We start from the raw sequence: 21,985 nt of genomic DNA on the forward strand, positions 1-21,985 counted from the left end.
CAAAACTTTTGTCGATTTGCAAAACATTTCATAAAATCTTCCTCCTCCGCTCCGCTGATATTAATGAACAAGGAGAATAATAACATTGGCGAACACCAAAGAAGCCGATCCAACTACCACATGGAGGAAATCAATTATAATCTATCTGGCTGTTGTATATTTCTCATGACAGACTGATCGAACCAAGCAAATCAAGAGAATAATAAATATTAAAGAAAATTACAGTACTCACGGAGTCCACACTGCCCTGCTTCGTACTTCAGAATTTTTCCTTCCCTTCCGCCGTATCCATATATTGCTGCAGTTGCTACAGGCTTTGTAGCTAACTTCCCTCCAAAAATTCAACAACGTTAAATATTAAGTCTCTGCTTTCGCTATGTACCGTTTCCCTATTCATCATGAAATCAAACAGTTTGCACTGAAACAGGTACAAGCTTTTGACAGCGCTAAACAATTTTACAACTCAGTAACAGCCACACACAATGCAAAACAGCTGACTGATTGATGTACGCTCCCTCCGCGCGTGTTGATAATTCGGCTACTGCGCCACAGAGACCGTTTAATTTGGGCCAAGATGCACTAAGCAAAGGCAATATCAGGCATGTTTAAAACACCTGTCTCGCTTTCAGTTGCCCTCCTCACATTCCCCCTTTTCTTCCCCTATCATGCACGGAACACAATCGGAGGTACAATATACCATCGAAATTTCCCTCAATTTGCAATGATGTATAGGTTGGCTCGACTCTGTCACACGATCTACGTATAATGGAATGGGTTTGCAACACTACATTTTCTCGCACACCGATCGCTGCGTTCACACCTTTCGTAAATGATGCAACATCCCCTCACACGGCGCTCACGCTAAAAGACCAAATCCGCGTCCTCTACGCGACTGCTTGAACTGCGTCATAGGGAGCGAAACTAACATTGTGTTCAAGCCCCAAGCGCGGCTCGGTCTACGCGGGTTGATATCACTGATCGCACGCTTCTCCACCATCTATCTTGGTGAAGCGGTGTGGGAACACTTGATGGTTCGAAGGAGATAGAGTTCAATAAAAAGTAAAATAATAATGTTTTGTATAACAGGTTTATTTGGGTGTGCACGTGCGAATGTGCGAATAGGCAGAAGCAGCTACTGAGTCACCGGTCCAATGACTGACTGGTTTGTAAATTTTCTTCCGTCAGTTGAAATTGTAAGTTGACGGAAAATGTAATAGTGGACAAATTGTCCATTACCATGTTCATTCATTGATTCACTGTCCTCCGGAACGTGGAGTTCAAGAATCTAAACAAAAGGCACGAATATGCAGAGGACAGCTTCTGCTCCAGCACAAGCACAATTCTGTTCCCAAAAAAACACATGGAATGAAGAAAAAACAACGAAAATAGAGATGGTTCATTTGCCTACTGTTATCTTTGCCGCTGGCCTGGGCATGGATATCTGTGAGTGTCCATTCATCAATTTCATCATATCATGCTTCGCAAATTAGTCAAAAGTCGTGGCACAAAAAGCGAAGTAAAATAATAGGCCAGTCAACAAGGATGATTTTGAGGTCCAATAAACAAAAAAATAGAGAAAGCTGGAACAAATTCTATTATCTTCATAAAAGGGCCCTTAACAACATACTAATTTTGCACCCCTCTACCACCCTGGATTTGGCCGCCATCTTGGAAAATGGCTCCCAAAATCAGTTTTTTGCAAATATCTCGCTTGGAAAGCATTTTACAGCAAAAGAGACTATAACAAAAATTAAATCTACATAAAATTCTCTACTAAAAATGTTCTGTGCATTTTTCTTCTAGGAAGCACCATTATGGTGCTAGAGAATCGAGTATTTTCACCTTTTCCCCACTCCATTGTGAGAGAGCCAAACTCAAGAAAACGCTTTTGCATGGCAGCTTGAACCCTTATTTCTTATTAAAATGCCTATTATAAATGTTCTAAGGACTCTTCTTGAAAATGTATTCTCAAGTGTTAAAATATTTATATTAAAACATAATTTTGTAATATTTAACATAAAACAAATTAACATAATATCTGTATTTCTGCTACTGTTAGAAACCAAAACATCGCTTGTCTTCTACCAGCAAGAATTCTTGTAAGTGAATGTGAATCAGAATTGACGTGAGCTTGCAGATCGAAGCAAAAGCGACAGGCCACAATCTACACAGGGATTTCAAAGCTAACACGGCCCCCTTTAGTCTAAAACATTCACCGTGTATGCGCGCACAACTGACGAGGTGCTTCAAAGCACGGTATCGAGAACAAGGCCCAGTTGGAGTGACACGTGCAGCTTGCCGTGTCGCGTCAGTTCGAAAAGTTGCATTTATTTCTTAAGATTGGTTTCCAAGAGACAGGTGTTGCTTCCATCTGAAAGCTCCGTTCGTCTTCTATACTCTGTCCCAGGAATCTCTGGAGCGAGCGAACGAAGACAAGGGTCTGCACAAGTAGTAACTCGACCAATGAATACGTGAGAGCGAATATAATTGCAGGGTGGAGCATGGGCGTCCGGAAGGGGGGGCAAGGGGGGCCGTCCCCCCCCCTGGAAAATGAAAGTCAACCAAAAAATATGTATTTCACACATATAATTTCATTTTATCCACAATAATATGTGTTAATTATTGCATGAACACTATAAATTCAAATTTAAGCAATGTTTTTTTAGGAAACAACACTATTTTGGGGGAAATTTTGCCTTCGTTTGCCCCCCCTGGAAAAAAATACCTTCCTTGCCCCTTCCTGGAAAAAATCCTGCGGACGTCCATGGGGTGGAGGCAAAACGACTGCAGCTACTAAGCGCTTATAGGAGCGTGTACTGCTTCGCCCGCCCACAAGCTTTCTCCCCTTCTCTAATGTAACACGTGGCCTTGTTCCAGAGATTCCAGGGACAGAGTATAGTAGAGGAAGGGAGCTTTCAGACGGAAGCGGCACGTGTCTCTTCGAAATCAATCTTAAGAAGCAAATGCAACAGTGCCAGATTTTGAACACGTTAGCCCAATTTTTCTGCAGCTACAAGTCCCCTTGCGCAATCCTTGAGACATTTACAGGGTATAATGCGAAGAATCTGGCGGTGCAGTATGTTTGTCTCTCAGCGAGTGGTACAAAGAGGATCATTAAGAGAAGGCTTCTTTGTTGTCCACATCCCTACCTCATCAGCTGTAACTGGTATGGGGCAAGTTTGTACTTAAAGTTTTCTCTGAATTGGTCTTGTGATTTTTCAGTAAAATAATTTATTAAATAAAAAAAACTCTGGATCAACTGGATACAACACACCTGATTTTCACTTCAGAAGTGACAGCTCCAGTGATTAACTCTCTTATTTTGTTCAAACTTGACATTTGCCAAATTTTTACCAACGATACTCAACATTGAAGACATTCCATCATCATAAGCATCAGAAGGATTGGTTTTCTTAATCCCTGTTACTTCCGTAATCATCGACTTTATGCCATCAAAATCAGGGAATGGTGAGTGAGATGAGAATCACTGGCAAAAGATTGATTGAGTTTGAGAAGTCCATTTTACTCACAGTAAGGCTAATCAGGACTGAACCTACAGTTTAAAGTGGGATCTGAACCAATATGTGCCTCCACCGGGTATCGAACCTGGAACCCCTTGATTACAAGGAGGCGACGTTATCACTGCGCCATCGGGGAGACCTCACTGACAAAAGAACTGAAAGTCTTGCTTATCCCTTGATATATTAAGTCAGTCAAAAAGTAAATGCAATCATTTTTTTTTATTTTTCACAGAAACAATAGAAAACTTACAATGATATAATTTTCCAACATAGTCCCCCTGCACTTCAATACACTTGGTCCAACGTTCCACAAGCTTTCCGATACCCTGAAAAAAAAGGTTTTCGGTTGAGCAGCAAACCACGTATGCACCGCTTCCTTCACCTGTTGATCTGTGTCGAATCGACGGCCTCTTAAAGTATCTTTAAGTGGACCGAACAGATGGTAATCCGACGGGGCGAGATCGGGACTGTATGCAGGATGCTCTAACACCTCGAAGTCCAGATTCTGAAGAGTTTGAGCGGTGTTGGCGGCGGTATGGGGACGCGCGTTGTCATGCAACAAAAGAATGCCTTCCGACAATCGACCTCGTCGTTTGCTTCGAATTGCAGGCTTCAACTTGTTCGAAAGCATATCACTGTATCGTTCACTGTTTATTGTTGTCCCCTTTTCCACATAATGTTTCATAATTACCCCTTCTGAGTCCCAAAAAAGTGTGAGCATCACTTTTCCTGCAGTGTGTTGACGCTCGACTTTTTTTTCACTGGAGATTCAGGGTGTTTCCATTCCATGCTCTGGCGTTTGCTCTCAGGTTCGAAGTGATGGATCCATGTTTCATCTCCAGTGATGATTCGTTTCAAAAAGGCTTCACCTTCGTTAGCATGTCTGTCCAATAATTGCTGACAGATTCTCACACGATTTCGCTTGTTCCCTTCAGGGAGTTCTTTAGGGACCCATCTCGCACAGACTTTATGAAAGTTGAGCCTGTTATGGATAATTTCATATGCAGAACCATGACTAACGTGCATATGGTTTGCCACTTCATCAACAGTCACTCGTCGGTTATTCAGAACCAGCTCATAACCATAACCATTTATTGTTGTTGGAGTTTTCTCTTTCGAATGAAACCAGTTTTGAAAGTCTGTGTAGCACAGTAACATTTCTATCATGAGAAACAGCAAGCTAAGTGTATTTGACCTGCCGCAATTTTCAATCCAATATGGCGGCCACTGTCCCAGGTTGCGAAGTTGGCAACATCAGTTAATTTAACTCTCCAAGATCACTTCTGTCAGAAAAATATTGTTGCTGCTTGTGGCGGTGACCTTCCTACGAAGTGACAAGTTTTGGCTGGTTTGTCGCCCTACTATCATGTACAGTTGTGTGCTCAGATAATATGAAAATTCTTCATGGCACCTCAAATTTTTAATTTACAACTTAAATGCCAGTTGCTATGGAAAACAGAAAAAACACTAAATTACTTCTTTCAATACAGCCAGTGATGTCATCAGTGCTCGAAGTGAGGGGGTTGGTATTCCCCAGCTGTCTCATTGTCACCATGTTAAACCTTAGAAGCATCTCCTCAGCTAACAACAAGACTCGACCAAACATCCCCCAGGTAACATTTTCCACTTCAAGCATTAGATACTGTCATTATCATCTCTCAAAGTTGAGTTGGTGTTTTAAGTCCACTTTATGCACAGTAAGGCTAATCGGGACTGGACCTACAGTTTAAACTGGGATCCAAACCACTTGTGCCTCCACCGGGTATCGAACCTGGGACCCCTTGATCACAAGGCAGCGACGCTACCACTGCACCATCAGGGAGGCCCCTCATCTCTCAAAGTAGTAGAACAATTGCTTCATTTTCTGTAGAAATCATTATTTCTTTCACCACAAATGGAAAATGTCAGAAAATGATAAATTGCTTCGTGTTGTAACACTGTAGTAGGTAATCTGAAATTTTCAACTGCATGATCAAAGTGAGATCCTTGCAGAAACACATGTCTATGAAACCTTTCATTTTGACTGAACCGAGAAACCTAGTTGAGGAAGAAGTACCTGATCTAGGTGAGAACAACAGTGGGTGTTCTTGAAAACTCACTACATGCTGAAAAAGGGAAGCAGCAACCAAAGCAAAATCACAATCCTTTATTCTATGGCTGTGATAAATACCTTTGACACAAAAGTTCGAATTGTAATTTTAAAAAAATCCAAACACATGTGGTGAGTGGCGTATCACGTCGCAGACGTGAATCGAACCTAGGACCCGGGCATCATAAATAAATAAGCTAATCACATTATAAAAAGGGTCCCGCTGAAGCATTGAAAAAGAGCTTCTTAAACGTGCATCGCGACAGCGTCCTTCAGCGGAGTTGGAAAAACTCTGCTGACATTGCATTAGAAAATGAAATCAGGAATCAGTGTTCTTCCTCAGAATTGCCGTTGCCAAAGGATGCGATTGAAGCAACCATCGTAATGGCCGATAGTTCAAATTTCACTTAAATAGGTCATGAGAGAAAATCTCAGTCTTAGTTGTCTTCCGTTTTCCATCAGATGTTTCAGTTTACGTTGAATCCGGTTATCGCGAGAGAGCTCCACAGGCATCATAAGTTTAGAAAAAGCAGCGAACGAACGATCGGGAAGTTAAAGTTATCGTTTAGAATATCAGTCTATGAAAGTACAGAGTTTGGAGCCCGGAGTTGCTCCCTCGTCCGTTTTCTTACAGAGTAGGGCCACGTCACAATGAGGACCAGCAAAGAAGAGATCGCCGTAGAACTTCAGGTAACAAACATTCCTTATGTCTTTCCTCCCCCTGACTGTTCAGTCAAAGGTAGTGTTTTTAAATATATGTCCATGTATTCTTATTTACAGGGCTAGTCCCCCTGCAGTTTGAGTGTCGACGTTGCTCTTCAGAGCCACCCCTTTTCTCTTACAACGTTCCTCTCGCTTAGCAAGTGAGCGGCTAAAGGCTGTCATAGCCCATCAACCATCCCCAAATATTTAGACTTTATACGTGGTGGAGGTGCGGGGCAATCTAAGTCAGCAAATGCTTGCAGAGCGAAAGGCTACGAACATAACAATTCACATCACCAGCTTCGATACCGGACGCCCTGGACTGCGTAAAATGATATGTTGAAAATGTAAGCTCAGCTGAATTTAGACGGACCGAGTCTAGCGCTTCGTGTAATAAAACAACGAATAAATCTACAATCGTGCTGCCTATGCGGAGATTAAATCTGCACGTTGAAACATACTGTAATATAACTGAATGTAAAACATTATTATTTCCTAAAGGGGAGGGTTATAAAGGGTCTGTTTGATAATCATAATTAAGATTAAATGTGCTTATTTTTTACCTACACGTCCCTTATGTCCAGCTGATGAGCTCGAACCTGAAGGGACACTTTCTGTTTAAAACAGGGAGGATGAACGATTAAGCCGCCAATGGCTTTTGTCATGTGCTTAGCACACGTTCATTGACTAGTGAGAATTAAATTCTCCATTTGGGTGTGCAGATGGACTAAACTGCTTGTAATAATACGTTCACATTTTTATGCATATTATTTTTTTTAATTACAGTGAAAGGATTTAATAGATTTTATACAAATAGTCCCTTTGTCATAGCCTATCAACGATACCCAAATATTTCGACTTTATACGGTGGAACCCTGATTTTATATTTTTCCAATCTTGTGTTTAAGTTACATACCCTGAAAAGCTGTACTTGTTTTTCAATTGAGTTGAGTTGAAAGTGAGTTTGTTTCTAAGCCCACTTTATGCACAGAAAGGCTAATCAGGACAGGACCTACAGTTTAGAGTGGGATCTGAACCACCATGTACCTCCACCAGGTATTGAATCTGGGACCCCTTAATTATAAGGAGACGGACGACCTTACCACTATGCCGTCAGGGAGGCTAGTTTCTCAATTGAGAGTAAGTTTCATATACTACAGAAAACATGCAAATTATCTTGATGAAACTCGCCCCCCCCCCCCCAACCTCCCCAACTTGAAATATTCAAAATTTAAATACCTCATTATTTTAATTCATAAAAACATGGTCTTTCTTATTTTCTAATTAGAATTTCATGTGAACCACAAAAGAATTGAAATCCACGTACTCATCTGGCAGGTTTTATGGGCACTTAGGGATAGGGTAACAATAAGAAAAATCCCCCCCCCCCCCAACCAGAGTCAGTAATCATTACTGGGCAGACAGACATGCAAAAATTAAATTAGAAAATATGCATGCATTTCAATATGAGGTTAAAGCTGTTTGTACAGGATCAAATGATTCACGAACAAGTCATTGAAATAAATTCTAAAATCGACAATTGAAAGTCGTTGAACAGCATTACTATTGGAAATCTTGTATAGTCTGAAATTGCACATGTACATGATCAAAGAAAAATTGGACAAGTTCACAAGTTTTATGAGTATGCGACACTGCGTATGGCATGAAAAAAAAATAAAGAGACTAGCAATTAGCTGTAATAAAGGTAATCATCTTCTTTCCAAAGAAAGATGTAGGGCATGTTAGAAACTCTAAAGAAATGTGATGTTGATGTATATTCTTAGTTATTAAAAGTCTAAATGTAATCTGAGACACCAGAGAAACAATGTGAAAACAACAATATATTTTTATAAAAATCTCATTTCCACAGATATACAGATAGTTGTTTTTGAGTTGAGTTGGTGTTTTAAGTCCACTGTATGCACAGTAAGGCTAATCGGGACTGGACCTACAGCTTAAAGTGGGATCCGAACCACTTGTGCCTCCACCGGGTATCGAACCCGGGACCCCTTGATTACAAGGCGATGACGCTACCACTGCGCCATGAGATAGTTGTTTTTCATTGTGTTTATCTAAATTTCAATTTCAGATCAACACAAAATATTATGTTTCACGGTTGGTTGTCAAATATATTTTATCATCACATTACTCACTGCTGAAGAAATATTCTTTGTTGTATAAGTGCGATTAAATACATACAGACAAGAATGTTCCACCACTTCTTTCCTTTCTCGCAAGTCACAAACATGTGTTTACACTTTCTGCGTGACTTTCTTTTCACCACAGAATAGGAATAAATAGCATTTTGTACCGCGATGCTTCTTTCTGATAATAGATTTAAATAGCATGTGCTCTGATTGGTCGACAGTCAGGCTTGGATGGCGTTATTTAGAACAGTTTCTAAATAGAAATTCTTGGACCTAACAGTGCATTCAATGAGAAAAATGACATGTCTCTGACGACATTTCCTTTTACAAGTTCAATTCAATGACTTGTTCGTGAGTCATGTACAAACAGCTTTACAACATGTGGAACATAAGTTTGTAGAAAATATTTTTCAATTTTTTCAGGATTTATTATTATAAGTACAAAAGGATCAACATCATTTGCTTTCATCCCTAAAACTAGTGTTAATACACTGACAAAACTATCTCAACATTCTTCTGCCATTATACTCATGTAACCGAAGCAAACAGATTGTGGGTTATATAGGCAAGGCATTCAACAGACTAATTGAACACATTTCACGCAGGAAAGACTAGGTTATGAAGTTACTTGTAGTGGTCAACTTCTAGAAGAAGAAAGTTATTCTAACTACATGAATTTGAGCATGATACCATTTTCAAATTTGGTTGAAATGCTAATAGTTTTAAATCATTGAGATATTTGCACACAGACCTTAGCATATAAATGGGCACAGTTGAATGTATGTATTTTTTATTCATCATTAATAAAAAAAACATTCTTATAATCTTTAAAATGTCTCATATTTTGATTCACTCAGACGTGTTACTGATTTATAACTCATATTTTGTAAATGTTCCAATACAAAAAAAGAATGTTTTCTTCAACAACTCTTCTCCAAAAGCCACAATTAAAAAATCTATTAAAAAAGCACCAGCTCCAATAACATAACAAAAACTAACTTCAGACATTTATTATTTATGTTCTATACAAAATAAATGTATGCTGAATTGTACGAAATCATGTATAATTTATTTTTATTTACGTATAAATCAAATGAACAAACAACTTAAAAAAGACTGGTATAGGATATTCCAACATTATGTCAATGTTCTTAAAATATGAAAATATTGCAATGTTTGTAAACATTTTGTGACTTTAATATGCACTCAGTATGTGTGTTAACTTTATGCTAAAACACCTCTGAAGTCACTTTGCTTATATATTACTACAGAAGATGCTCACTTTCTCTTTCAGAACATTCACACACAACTTACATAAATATCCTTCAGTGATAAAATTATTATCAATATATTCATTAGTTTATCATTTTATTTATTTTTTTATTATGCAATGGAAAATATTAATTATAAAGTGTTAGTATACTATTATGTTTGTGAAAGCAATTATTCCTAGTTTCCACTGAACTTAAAGAAAATTACACACTTCTTATGGTACCCAGATTTCAATACAATATTAAACTATAATTAAAAAAAAACAAAACATTTTGGTTAGCTATGTGAATTACTGCCAAATTTTTCCTTGCCGAAATATAAAGCATGTTTCATTATGCATGACATGAACTTTAGTAGTACCCGTTACACTTCCCTCCTGTTAATTCAGGCCAGAAAAAGAACACATTAGAAAAACATGAATGAGTTCACAATATCATGATTTAAAATATGGCTTACACAAGAAGTCAACTCAGGTACTCATGTTTTCCGCGAAGCTGTTTTAAGTAATTTTATTTCTTTAAATTACTTAAACCAGCTTCGGGGAAACCTGAGTACCTGAATTATCTATTACCATGTCTCTCATTCCCATAGTATGAAATAAGAAGTCAGATAGTACTAAACAATGAGGAACAATGACAAGCATGCATGTAAATTGTGTAATTGCAAGTCTCATCACTAAATCAGATGAGCTCTTGCTTCAAGCAGCAGCAGTTAGAAAAAAATATGTCCAAACAAAATACTATTAAGCTTTGCGAGCAAATATATTACCACAAAGTTTGTTCTATGGAAATCTATCATGTCAATAAATTAAACTTCAGTAGTGACTTCATTGTGCAAGTAACCATGGATCCCAGAAGTAAATTCTGCAAAAGAAATTTCTTCTGCATTTCGTTTTGGAAATTTGATATTATAACATTTTTTTACATAATTTGTGGTGACAGATAATAAATAAAGTCTATCTTTGGTCACCACAAATCCTAAGTTACATGTAACTTACTGTATTCACCGTATGAATATTTGGCTCAAATCGAATTGAGGGTGTCAACACATGCTTTTGGGCCACCTTGTAAACCAATTAATAAGTGAATATTCACGCAACTTCAATTCCTATAGCTATGTTGAACATCTTACATTATATATTACTGTACTATCTTTGTCCCTGAAAAAAAGGTGCAAGTTGTGTGCACTGGAAATGATATATACAGTAATTCGGAATCACGTAAGTACCTACTTACTTTTGTGTGTATTGTGGTAATGCAGACAATAGACAAAAAATAACAATAAATGAACAATCATCAATGCACACAAGCAAAATATAAATTAAATATTCTTATAGCACTTTTTCAAGGGAATGGTAGGCACTACCACCAATATTAAAAAATAAAAACAAGTTTTAAACAAGAATATACTATTGAGCACTTTGGAGTTGTCATTGAATGCTATACTGAAATTTTGATTGCATACACTACTAGTAAGACTGCATACACAGTTGCATTCTTAGCACAGTTAGTATCATACACAGTAACAAAAATGGAATGCAAAATATAATATTGTGTGGCATCATTTGTAAAAAAAGAAAAAAAACACATAAAAACAACGTAAACACAAACAGTAAAATATAATCTAGGTTTCAACAGTAGCTACATGTCATCACCAGCGATGAAATGCCCAGGTGCATTGGGAAAGGAAGCAGTTACAAAAACAGTGGCTAACAGTAAACTGTCTTTCTCTCCCTACTTAACTAGACCTTCCATTCCTGATGACAATGAGGCTGTGTCAAATATTCAGGGACATTTTATTGTTTGTGCTCATGCTGTTCTTACAAGGTAAGAACTCTGACTGGGTAAGGACACAGCATTAGGTTCTTTCCTCCTTTTTTAAAATTCAGCATGGATTCCTAGAATGTCCTGTGAATTATATACTATACAGAAACTCTATATTCATTGGAACTTGCTGTGAAGAAGTTAGTAGTAAATGCCCATTATATCTTCAGTACATAAATGTATGTACATACTGTACATAAATGAGGAAAACAATAAACAAAAATATTGACCACATTAACACACCATATTTACAACACTTGATCTTGTACGTCATTTCAAAGATTATAATTACTGAATGATGATAGTCTAGAAAAGACTAAAATCAAGATTGTACCTGTACAGAAATACTGCCATTATGCTTTAACCCTTAGGTTCTATGGACGGTCTGTCAGATCGCTGTGTTATTTTGTTTCCATTTTTCTACCTTAACCCTTCGAATGAAAAGTGGACTCTTCCATGTACCTTTCCATTGAGATGCAATCTACACCAGTTCAAAGTCTTGCATTGTCGTCTTTGATTTCTGAATACTTATTCAGTTTTGTTTCCGGTGAGCGGTCTGTCAGACGTGCCGTAGTATTTACGTGAGATTTTTACCTCGTGTACTCAGTTTATATTACGCGTGCTGTTGTGAGCGGTGTCTTTCAATCTATATGTAAACATGGCTGAGAAAGCAGGACCTTCCGGACAAGGTGCTTTATGACCTTTGGATCCTAATTATGAAAGGAAATCTAAGGAACTTATTAATGAAGTACTAAATGACAGTGCTAATGATTCTGACTTCAAATTCATTAGAGAATTGGAGAAAACCCTGACGTCATAGAAGTATGGGGACTTCTGTTCACAGAACTAAGACTGCATGATTCAAAATCAAGATAGTGCATTTATTACTTTTCAAAAATCTAAAATTATATCTTTGATATTCATCTTTCCAAATGTGATTTTGATGTGAGATAATTGAGGACTGAAAGTTGTAAACGTTGTAAGTGAGGACTAAAAGTGGTAAATGGTGTAAGTGCCAAAAGCGAAAGTGTTGGGAAATCGCATCGTTCCGCACATCAGCCTGTAAGAACATTCACACTAGTGACCTCTTTACATGCCCTTTGAACTACTTAGAGGGCTACCAGCCACTTTTCACGTTTACCACATTATAGGGAAAGAACCGATTAATCGGTACTCTATTGGTATCGGCCAATATAGGCATATCGGTGTATCGGTAAAATTACCGATTATTTTACCGATAAATATCTTATAATTTAGTGCAGAATTCTGCCATTTTGTTGTAATTTTTATGGATAATCTCCATGCCCTACTTTCTGAAAAAGTAAATGTCTAAATATTCAACTTCTTTTGCATTGCAATCAGCTCGAAACACACATTTATTATGGAGATCAATGAAAATTTCAGGGTCTTCAAGGACCATTTCTAATTTTATATCAGATCGGTAGAATATCGGTTATCGGTATCGGTAAATTTTATATCAGTACTGTATCGGTATCGGCCAAAATTTCATATCGACCCATCCATACCACATTATAAAGCATAGCACATTTCATAGTTTAAGGTGGAAAACGGTGTTTGAATTATTTTGGCACTTACAGCGTTTAGCAATTTTAGTCTTCAATTTATGTCAAATATTCTGAAAGTCAGACAACCTTGAATTTTTAATAGTAGTTAACATACTGTTTGTTTATATTATAGTTGAATTGTACTGACAATATGTTACTCTCGATTTGTAATATTATGAGAAAATAAAAAGCAATAGTAATGGTATTTCAAAGGTATTGGAATTGAGTATGAATAAGTTTTAGTATTTTCTTATCATTTACGATCTCGTTGTTATTAAATTGTCTGTATTGTTTATACTATTATTATTTTTTGAATTTTATATATACCATAATAAACTAACTTCACTTAACATGACTTAACCCCTAAAATAAATAAAATTTTATTTCTGGGACGTAAGTGTCCTAAAACATAGAAAATGACGCAGAGGTTTCGTCCATAGTAGTTGCATAACTATTCCCATCCATAGTACCTAGGAGTTAATCTGAAGATAAATATTATTTAAAATTGCATACCTTATATCCAGAAAGACAAGCAACAGTTTGTGTAAACAGAAATCAACCTTTACCTATTTATATTTATCAAATAATTGAAGATTGTGCCAGTCACATAAACTACATGGTAACAGAATTTGGAATATGCTAAATTTATTCAAAAAGGTATTCTTGGGTTACCAGCAAAGTCAAGTCAGCATTTATTTCCAACATTTCAAATTGCTCTTATCATCAACAAGGTAAGCAACATCAAAGTTACATTAGATGTTTCAAACAAGGAAAGTCAGGTCCAAGAGAGTGCAGAATAACAAAGATTTACAAACATTAAAATCATATCTCAATGTGCTGGTTACTGGGATAGAAGAGTAAATGGAGCCCGAGAAGGCATAAACATCATCAGGAATATGGGACTCCAGCCTAGTCACTCCTGGAACATACTTCTCTATAAAAGGACAACATCCGCCAATGATACACCTGGATCCAGAGCGAACCAATCACAGAATGCAGTCCAAGCTCTGCCCTCTCATGCAAACATATTTATACTCACACTTGCTCTCCACTTAATGCTGGAAATATATGAAGATTTAACGTAGCTGGTAATCCAAAAACAACTGCTTGAATCAACATGCCAATCGCTATGCAAAGTTTATGTTAACTTGTTTACAGCGGGTTCATAGTGTTATGAATCAATCACACTGATAGTTCAGCAAGACAGGTAGGTTAACAGTATCAAAATGTTATGAAGCATTAATCTTGCAAGCTTCAAATTTCAATATCAAAAACACACACAAGGGAGTGTTCCCAACTGATTGTTTAAACAGATGTATCATAAGAGAGTGAAAATAAAACTGTTGCTCATACAAAAATTATTTCTAAACTATTTATCTCTTATGCCTAAGTTTCACAATATATTCAAAATATAGAATTATTTCTTAGGAATCTATATGTACATTCCACCTCAATTCAAATTCAATGAACATTATAACAAGATATTACCATTCACAATCAACTGAGCATCTAAATACAGATTTATTCAGTAACTTTTTTCATTGATGAAATTACCTGGTACAGTGCTTACTGCATGATATGACCTAAATTAAAGTTTGCAGAAATGATACAAATCTATTCCATATTGCTTAAAAATTTTGTAGAGGCATGTATTGACTTTATCCACTGTTAATCAAATTTTATTCAGCTCAGAATTTGAGGCTAAAGTTGTGAAGATAACAGAGAACCTTTCTGTACAGTTCCATGGATCCATTTCCACAGGTTTCATTTTCAATTGCATAAGATAGGGGTTGAAAGTTATGAAAAAATACTCCTCTTCATTTACTTTGTGCCTCTTCTCCAATAGAAATTTCTCTACTTGCAATATAACAAATATCGAAGTCAAAAGTTTGGTGTGTCTTTGGTTATTTTGGTCAATATACAATTGGCACTCACTAGAACTGAAAGAAGAGAAAATAATTATTCAAATAATCTATCGCCGGCCCTGGAAGTTTGCATAGTCTATTTCAAGTTACAAAAAAGCAAAATTTTATTACTACTTTTAAAAACAGAAAAAAAATGCACTTAGTTCAAATTCGAACAGAAATATCAAAGTCTAAAAAGAGCATTAGACTGAAAAAATGAGTGTAAAATCCAGAAACTAGGTTATAATTCATATTCTGCCATTTATTCAAATGGTGTCACATTTCAAAAATTCCAGAAATGAGAATCTTATGTGCGCTGAGCAGTTACACAAAAACTTTAGGGCTACAATTTTCCCTTAACCTTTTAAGCTTTTTTTCTTGAATGAGGTGTGTAAAATTTAATATATATATATATATATATATATATATATATATATATATATATATATATATATATATACACACATTTCAGTATGCTAACTGCATGTAATGTAAAAATAATAATAATAATAATGAAAGCACTCATCTGGTGGATCTAGTAGCAAAAATATCTCCAAAATAAGAAAAATAATAATACATCTGAAATAATATGGGTTTGTAACATTCATCATTGAATAATCAATATTTTTATTATTTCTATTCTTCAAGTTTTATCATCAGCCTGACCAGACACACAAAAATTTCTGGTGACACTGATGATATTACTGGTTGTTGATTAGATGGTAACTGCCATGGATTAGTTAAAATCCACAATAATGAGAACATTGCCGTGCTCAGCAAGCCAGACAACTGCAAGATACGTCTGAGAGGAAATAAGTCACTATACTCCATGAGGCCTTAAAAAGATTGCTTCGTGGGCTTGCAGCAGACAACAATATGGAGGTGTGTCTGCGAGAACCAGTCAGGTCCGCGAATGAGTGAGCCTGGTTGCCACAGCTAGCTCGCTGCACCCTTCTGGAAGGGTGTGTGGCCTCTGCCTCTTGCTACCTCGACCTGTTTGTTCGGCTGAGGAGCAGACGACATGGAAGTATCGGCAACAGTGTGCGAGCGACGTTTGCTGTTAGCCTGCAAAGCGCTCTTTCTAAGGCCTCCTGCAGTATACTAACTTCCAACTTTGGATTATCTTAGCTGAACTGCTGGATGATAAAACAAGTCACACAAGGTCTGTGGATAAACTAATATAACTAACTTGAATTAACAATGCAACTAAAATACAAGCTGAAAAAGTGAAAACTACGGAAAATAAATGTGTTAATGAAAAAATTAACAGTTGCTACTATTCTCAGAAAGAGGATAAATATGGTAGATCTTTCATTTGTTTAATTAATTGCATTCAGGTAATTAAAACCAATTTTGAATATTGCAGATATGTTAATTGAGTTCTATTTCATATTCAGGTTTAAATTATTTTTTACTTTGAATTTAGAAAAAATATTACAATGTAAGGGTTCATGAGAAATATATACTTAGCATTCATTAATGCAAATTGTAGTAAACATATGTATTAAACATATAATGTAATGCTTTTCACTGTCTGAAAGCAAACAAGATATTCAGTGCACATGGTCTTGATACACAACACTGAACTTTTCTTATAACCACAATAACTTTATCCCAAACCACATACACTTACACATATGATGCAACCTTGCAAGATTTTTTTGCAGATGTAACAAAATAAGTTTTCCTTGACTTTGGCTGCAACATGGACTGTAAGCCATTTGAATGGTTGGGTGCTCTTACTACTGCAAGATGTGATGTCAATTCAGACTTGAAGTTGTCTGGTTTGCCAAAAGTGCCATGTAACACATTATAAATTCTGTATTATCACATCAAAGCCCGACCATTGTTCAACAGACTTTTCATGAATACTCACAGGCTTACTGATGCCAATATAGTGCTACTAGGCAACAACAATGGTACAATATCAATGTAAAATAATAGAAATTTATCAGTTTGAATTTTGTCATAATACATTTCTGGAGATCAATTATTCTACAGCAAAGCACACACAATCCCAACAGGCATAACTGTTCGGCCCAACTTTGATCCAAGTTATGTAATGCAGACCATTTAATTCTGTGTTAAAATTTTGAGAGGCAAAAATGAGTTCTATGATTAAATAAAATATATTTTTAGTCTGATTGTATGACGAATATGAATCCTATGAATCTAAACATACATTTGCTACATTGATATGACACATTTGCACCTGCAATAGTTATGTATATTCTAACATTTACAACAATTTTGAAGAATAATTAATTGCTACAATGTTTAAATCAGCGACTGCATGAATCATTAAAAGTACCAATATTGGTTCAAAGCAGTGTCAGCTCAGTACTAATTTTGACCACTACTTATAAATTCTAATATATCTAATGTCAACCAGTACTGATAACTAATCTGCAGTACTTCAACTACAAAGTTCTTACACGGTGATCAAATGAATGAATTAATTAAAATTTTATGGGTGCGTCTGCACATATGGCCATTTTGCATCCTTCTAATTATAAGGGGAAAAAGGTAAAGTTCCCCATGCATATAGCACCGTGCCATGAAGGAACATTTTAGGGGATGTGGGGGTAGGGCTGCAAACATTCTCGATCTTGGCCAATTGGAGGTGATGTGATCAGTACCATGCTCTGGCTGCCTTTACCTGCCATGGGTTGCCCCCAGGTACCCATTGATTTGAGGCTGGGTGAGCCCTGGAGCTGCTTTATGTGGGGACAAGATTGGAAAATTCCAACCTTACATCACCAACGTCAGGAATATAACCCAGGTGTCCTGGGTGGCAAATTATATGAGGAAAAATCCCCTTATCCACAATCCTTACCTGAAAGTTAAAAGAGGGGTGTAAAAAGCTCCTTGAGAAGGGTTAAAAGTTCGAAGTTGTAAAGAGACCTGCACGGAACATACACAACACATTAAAAAGGCAAGGAAAAGTTATTTTGCTCAGACACACTGTAAAAGGCCAGTGTATTTCAAAATGCTAAAATCATTACTTGACTGTCATCATTTCCCAACTTGGATCACGGTGAGTCAGGAAGATGAATAGTTTGTCTGAGGATATTAAAATTGACACTTTCAATTAGGATGTGCCGAACACTTAACACAACATTACATGCATGGCACAGTGGAGGATCAAGCTCTTGAAGCAAATTACAAGTGAGCCAACTATGCCCAATGAAAAATTAAGTTAAAATAACAAGGAGTGCCACCAATGGTGGGATTGATAGGGTGAAGCTTGTTCTTCTTTACCTCATCCTGATCTTTGCGTAAAAAAGGAAACAACACATTTTTCATGTCCGTGCCTTGTGAACTTCAGCAAAGTCAAGTGCCTTTAGGACTTCATGGAGCTATGCCATTAGATGGAACATGCAGGATGTAAGGCATAACTGTAACTCTCAGAGTTTACAACAAAGGCACAGCACACTGATTCTACTGATTTTGACCCATCGACATAGAACATATCAAAATTGAATTGGAATTGAAGCTCCAGAAACCGCTGCTAATATTCAAACATTGGTGTTCTTGCCTTTGAGTGGGCATTTAGAGACATGTCAACAAAGGTGAAGAAAATTCCCACATGAGGAGAGGCAGAATAAATGGAGAGATACCAGGCAGATTGCTATCAACACCAAGTGCTGAAAGGATCTTGTCCGCAGGAACACCGAATGGTCTTGTGGCATGAGGATATGGACAACACATGTCAGTCTTCTCTTGTCCGAGATTGTGTGGTATGATGGATGCAAATACATTGAGCATACGTGGAGGTAGTAGTTAAGAATAAAGACAGAGACAGCTCTGATGTCTCCACATACAAACTGACAATTGGACTGGTATAAAATGCACTGGAACACAAACTACTACCAGCATGATGAATGGTGTCAAGGATAATAATACACAACACATACAAAATCAAGTATCAACCTGATAAGTGAACTGTACAGGCAGAACAATACTCTTCTACTAGTACCCCAACAAATACTGTATGATTTAAAATGTGTATAAGGTTGAAAACCTTGAGACAAGAGGACTTTAGCTGGCAAAGGTGAGATTGCCAGGTTAATTTCTTATGAAAATCGGGCCAAGAAATCAAACCTCATTCATAAAACACAGAGGCATTTCCTACATGTACAGGTCAGATCAGATAAACCAGCAGTTTGGAAGATTGGTCACATAACCATGCAGTTTTTGATACAAGTGTGAAACTTTTTGCTCATGCTAAGAAGCCATTTTTATAAAATGGTGACCTAACTTTTTTTAATGACTCCACCCCTGAAACCTTTCTTCATAGTCCATAAGACTTGTGTGCCAAATTTTGTGCTTGCATAAAAAAATGCAGGATTCTTCGAAATATGGTTATGGATCCTCCATTCTAGTATTGATGGACTGATAAATTCTTGCCAGTACCAATTACCTACCCATAAAATTTACCTATAACTAGAGGCACATATTTTTGGTAAATAAAAAAGCAAAATTTCGGTATAAAAACTGAGTCAATTTCGGGTACAAAAGCGGTAAATAAAATAAAATATCGGTGTTATAGCGGTGAATAATCACATAAAAAATGCTATATAAAATGGCATTTTGGTTTTAAAATTGTGAATATAATCCTAAATTTGATTTAAAAACTACACTTATTCCACAGAATTAACATTTCACTTCTAACAGCCCATTTATGTAGTTATCCGAGTATTAAGTTTATTTCTGTGTAAAGGAGTCAATTTTTGTTTCTCCAATATTAACAGCAGAATTAATCGATTTTCCGAAAATTGCATAACTCTCAGGATAATTCAGACCTCAGAAGGTGTCGCTTCGGTGAATAAACCCTAAATTTCGTGTTTAAGAGTTAATTTCGCTTTTTGCAGTTCATTTCGCATTATTTCGTGACAAAACATGGTCACAAAATGCATCTCACACCTTTCAAAAACATGAAAAATTAACACTACAATGTGTTTTTTCAAATTTCGTTTTTTCATCAAAAACGAAATATGCATGCCCCTACCTATAACCGATATTCTACCAATCCAATATTAAGTATTAAATGTTCCTTGAGCAACAGAATTTAAAAGATGAAATAAATGTGAAAGCAGATTAATGAAGATCTCAACCTCATGTTTTAAGACCACAGAACATTCTTGCAACCTCCTTATCATTTTTCAAGTATTCAGCATGCAATGAATATCATATTTTGGAACATAATAAATTTAGAATATTATTAAGAAATTAGAATCATGTAATAACTTGTTCCAGATTACAGCATTTTAATTTTTTTAAACAAAGAACTATATTAATAATAAAATAACCATAGTTTTAATATAAACAAGACAAAACTGTCAATTTACAATGTAAGTTGTACAACGTACCCTTTTCAAGAACTCCTCTGCACAGATTCTGGCACGAGCATTAACTGCAAGCTTCATTTCACTGATTTCCTTATCGATTTCTTCCATGAAGTGGATTACAAAATCAACCAATTTATGCTTATACATCTGCTCTGTGTGGCAATTAGTAATGAGAAAACTGATGTCATAGCCCTGGGGAAAGAAAAAGAAACTTTATGGTCATTCCAGGCCTGCTTCACACTTCAGAATACAGGCATATTGTTATTCTCACAACAGCTCAAACAAAATGTCAAAAGCAAATGTATGTTTATTATTTATTTATATATTTTTTTCAAATAAAAAGTAGAATAAAACCTCTTCAGATAGATTTTTCTTCTTAAACCCTTTATCCAACTAAAAGTCAAACAGAGCCAGCCTCGAGGTATAAGTAACATCATAGCCCAGTATCCAAAGTTGTATCTTGACATGCAGGTGTCGCTAAATTATGAAATATTTATATACCAAAAGTGATACTTGTATATTGATTCCATAATATTACTTTCTTGCACTTTTGGTTTCATGTTTTCCTCATTGATGGAAGAATTACAGAAATATAATTTGAAATTACACAGAAAAGAAGGAGTGATAGATATAAGAGATAGGAAAGACTGTTATACAGTGGAATGTTGATTATACATTTTTCGTAGGACCATGGCTAAAGAACCTGGATGGAGGAAATTCAGGAAAACCTTACATAATTTTGCTTCATTGGAATTGGAAAAGTAAAGTATAAAATGGGAAAATATAAAATATGGAATGTAAAATTAGAGTTCCACTGTAAATATGTTTGTTGAAGAGTTTTCAATGCATTTATTTGCTCATTTTACTTCACTTTTCTGCCTCTTTTGGCTAATCATGACTCTGAGGATGAGTGATGATTTGATGAAGGGTCAATCACAGAGAACCCCCATGCTCACAACAAAATTTAAAACTGGGAACTTTGGTGGAAAGATCGAAATTTGACCACTTAACACTAGCACTACCAGGAAATTGATTATACAAGAACTACCAAAGGGGTCATTTTGACCCCGTTTGTTTTAAAGGTTTTATAGCTTGTAATTGAGCGTTCCTTCGGCAACCAAGATTTTATGTGACTGGATATAAAAATGAATATGCATTGAAAACTACACTAGCTTCAACCAGGTATCAAACTCTGTTCTCCCACACCCAAGGCGGTTGAACAATATGTGTATAAATATACAGTTGAAATATTATAAAGATAAGCTCAGGAATATTTATTATACCAATAGATTACACATTTAGTTAAAAATATAAGATTGATTGATTGATTTAGTTTATTTTACTTCTAGTTGTGTGCCTCTTGGCTAATTTGCAAAAATGGGGATGAGTGATGAAATGATGAAATTGATGAATGGACATTCACAAACAACCAAGCCCGACCGGGATTCGAACCCGGGACCCTTTGCGTCGCAGCGCGATATGCTAACCACTCGGCCACAGGGTCGGGCAAAAATATAAGATATGAGCAAATAAACGAGTACAAGGTTAGGTTAGGTTAGTGTGTCAAGAGTAAATTTAAGTTCTGGTAATAGTAATAGTACTAGTATAATG

At 36.3% G+C, this 21,985-nt stretch overlaps 1 protein-coding gene across 1 annotated transcript in view; it reads right to left on the reverse strand.

Annotated features, from left to right (window-relative positions):
* Positions 1-9,232: 9,232 nt before the first annotated feature.
* Positions 9,233-21,985, reverse strand: part of LOC145984031 (actin-related protein 2/3 complex subunit 4) — a 38,041-nt gene continuing 25,288 nt past the window's right edge. Inside the window, exons 4-5 of the mRNA XM_083117364.1 lie at positions 20,396-20,566; positions 9,233-15,059 (exon numbers count right to left, since the gene is read on the reverse strand). Coding sequence (XP_082973490.1) covers positions 15,054-15,059; positions 20,396-20,566 — 177 coding nt within the window. The 3' untranslated portion in view covers positions 9,233-15,053. The remainder of the gene's footprint in view (positions 15,060-20,395; positions 20,567-21,985) is intronic.

Source organism: Lepisma saccharinum, chromosome 2 (genome assembly GCF_977018435.1).
Source record: "Lepisma saccharinum chromosome 2, izLepSacc3.1, whole genome shotgun sequence".
NCBI lineage: Eukaryota > Metazoa > Arthropoda > Insecta > Zygentoma > Lepismatidae > Lepisma > Lepisma saccharinum.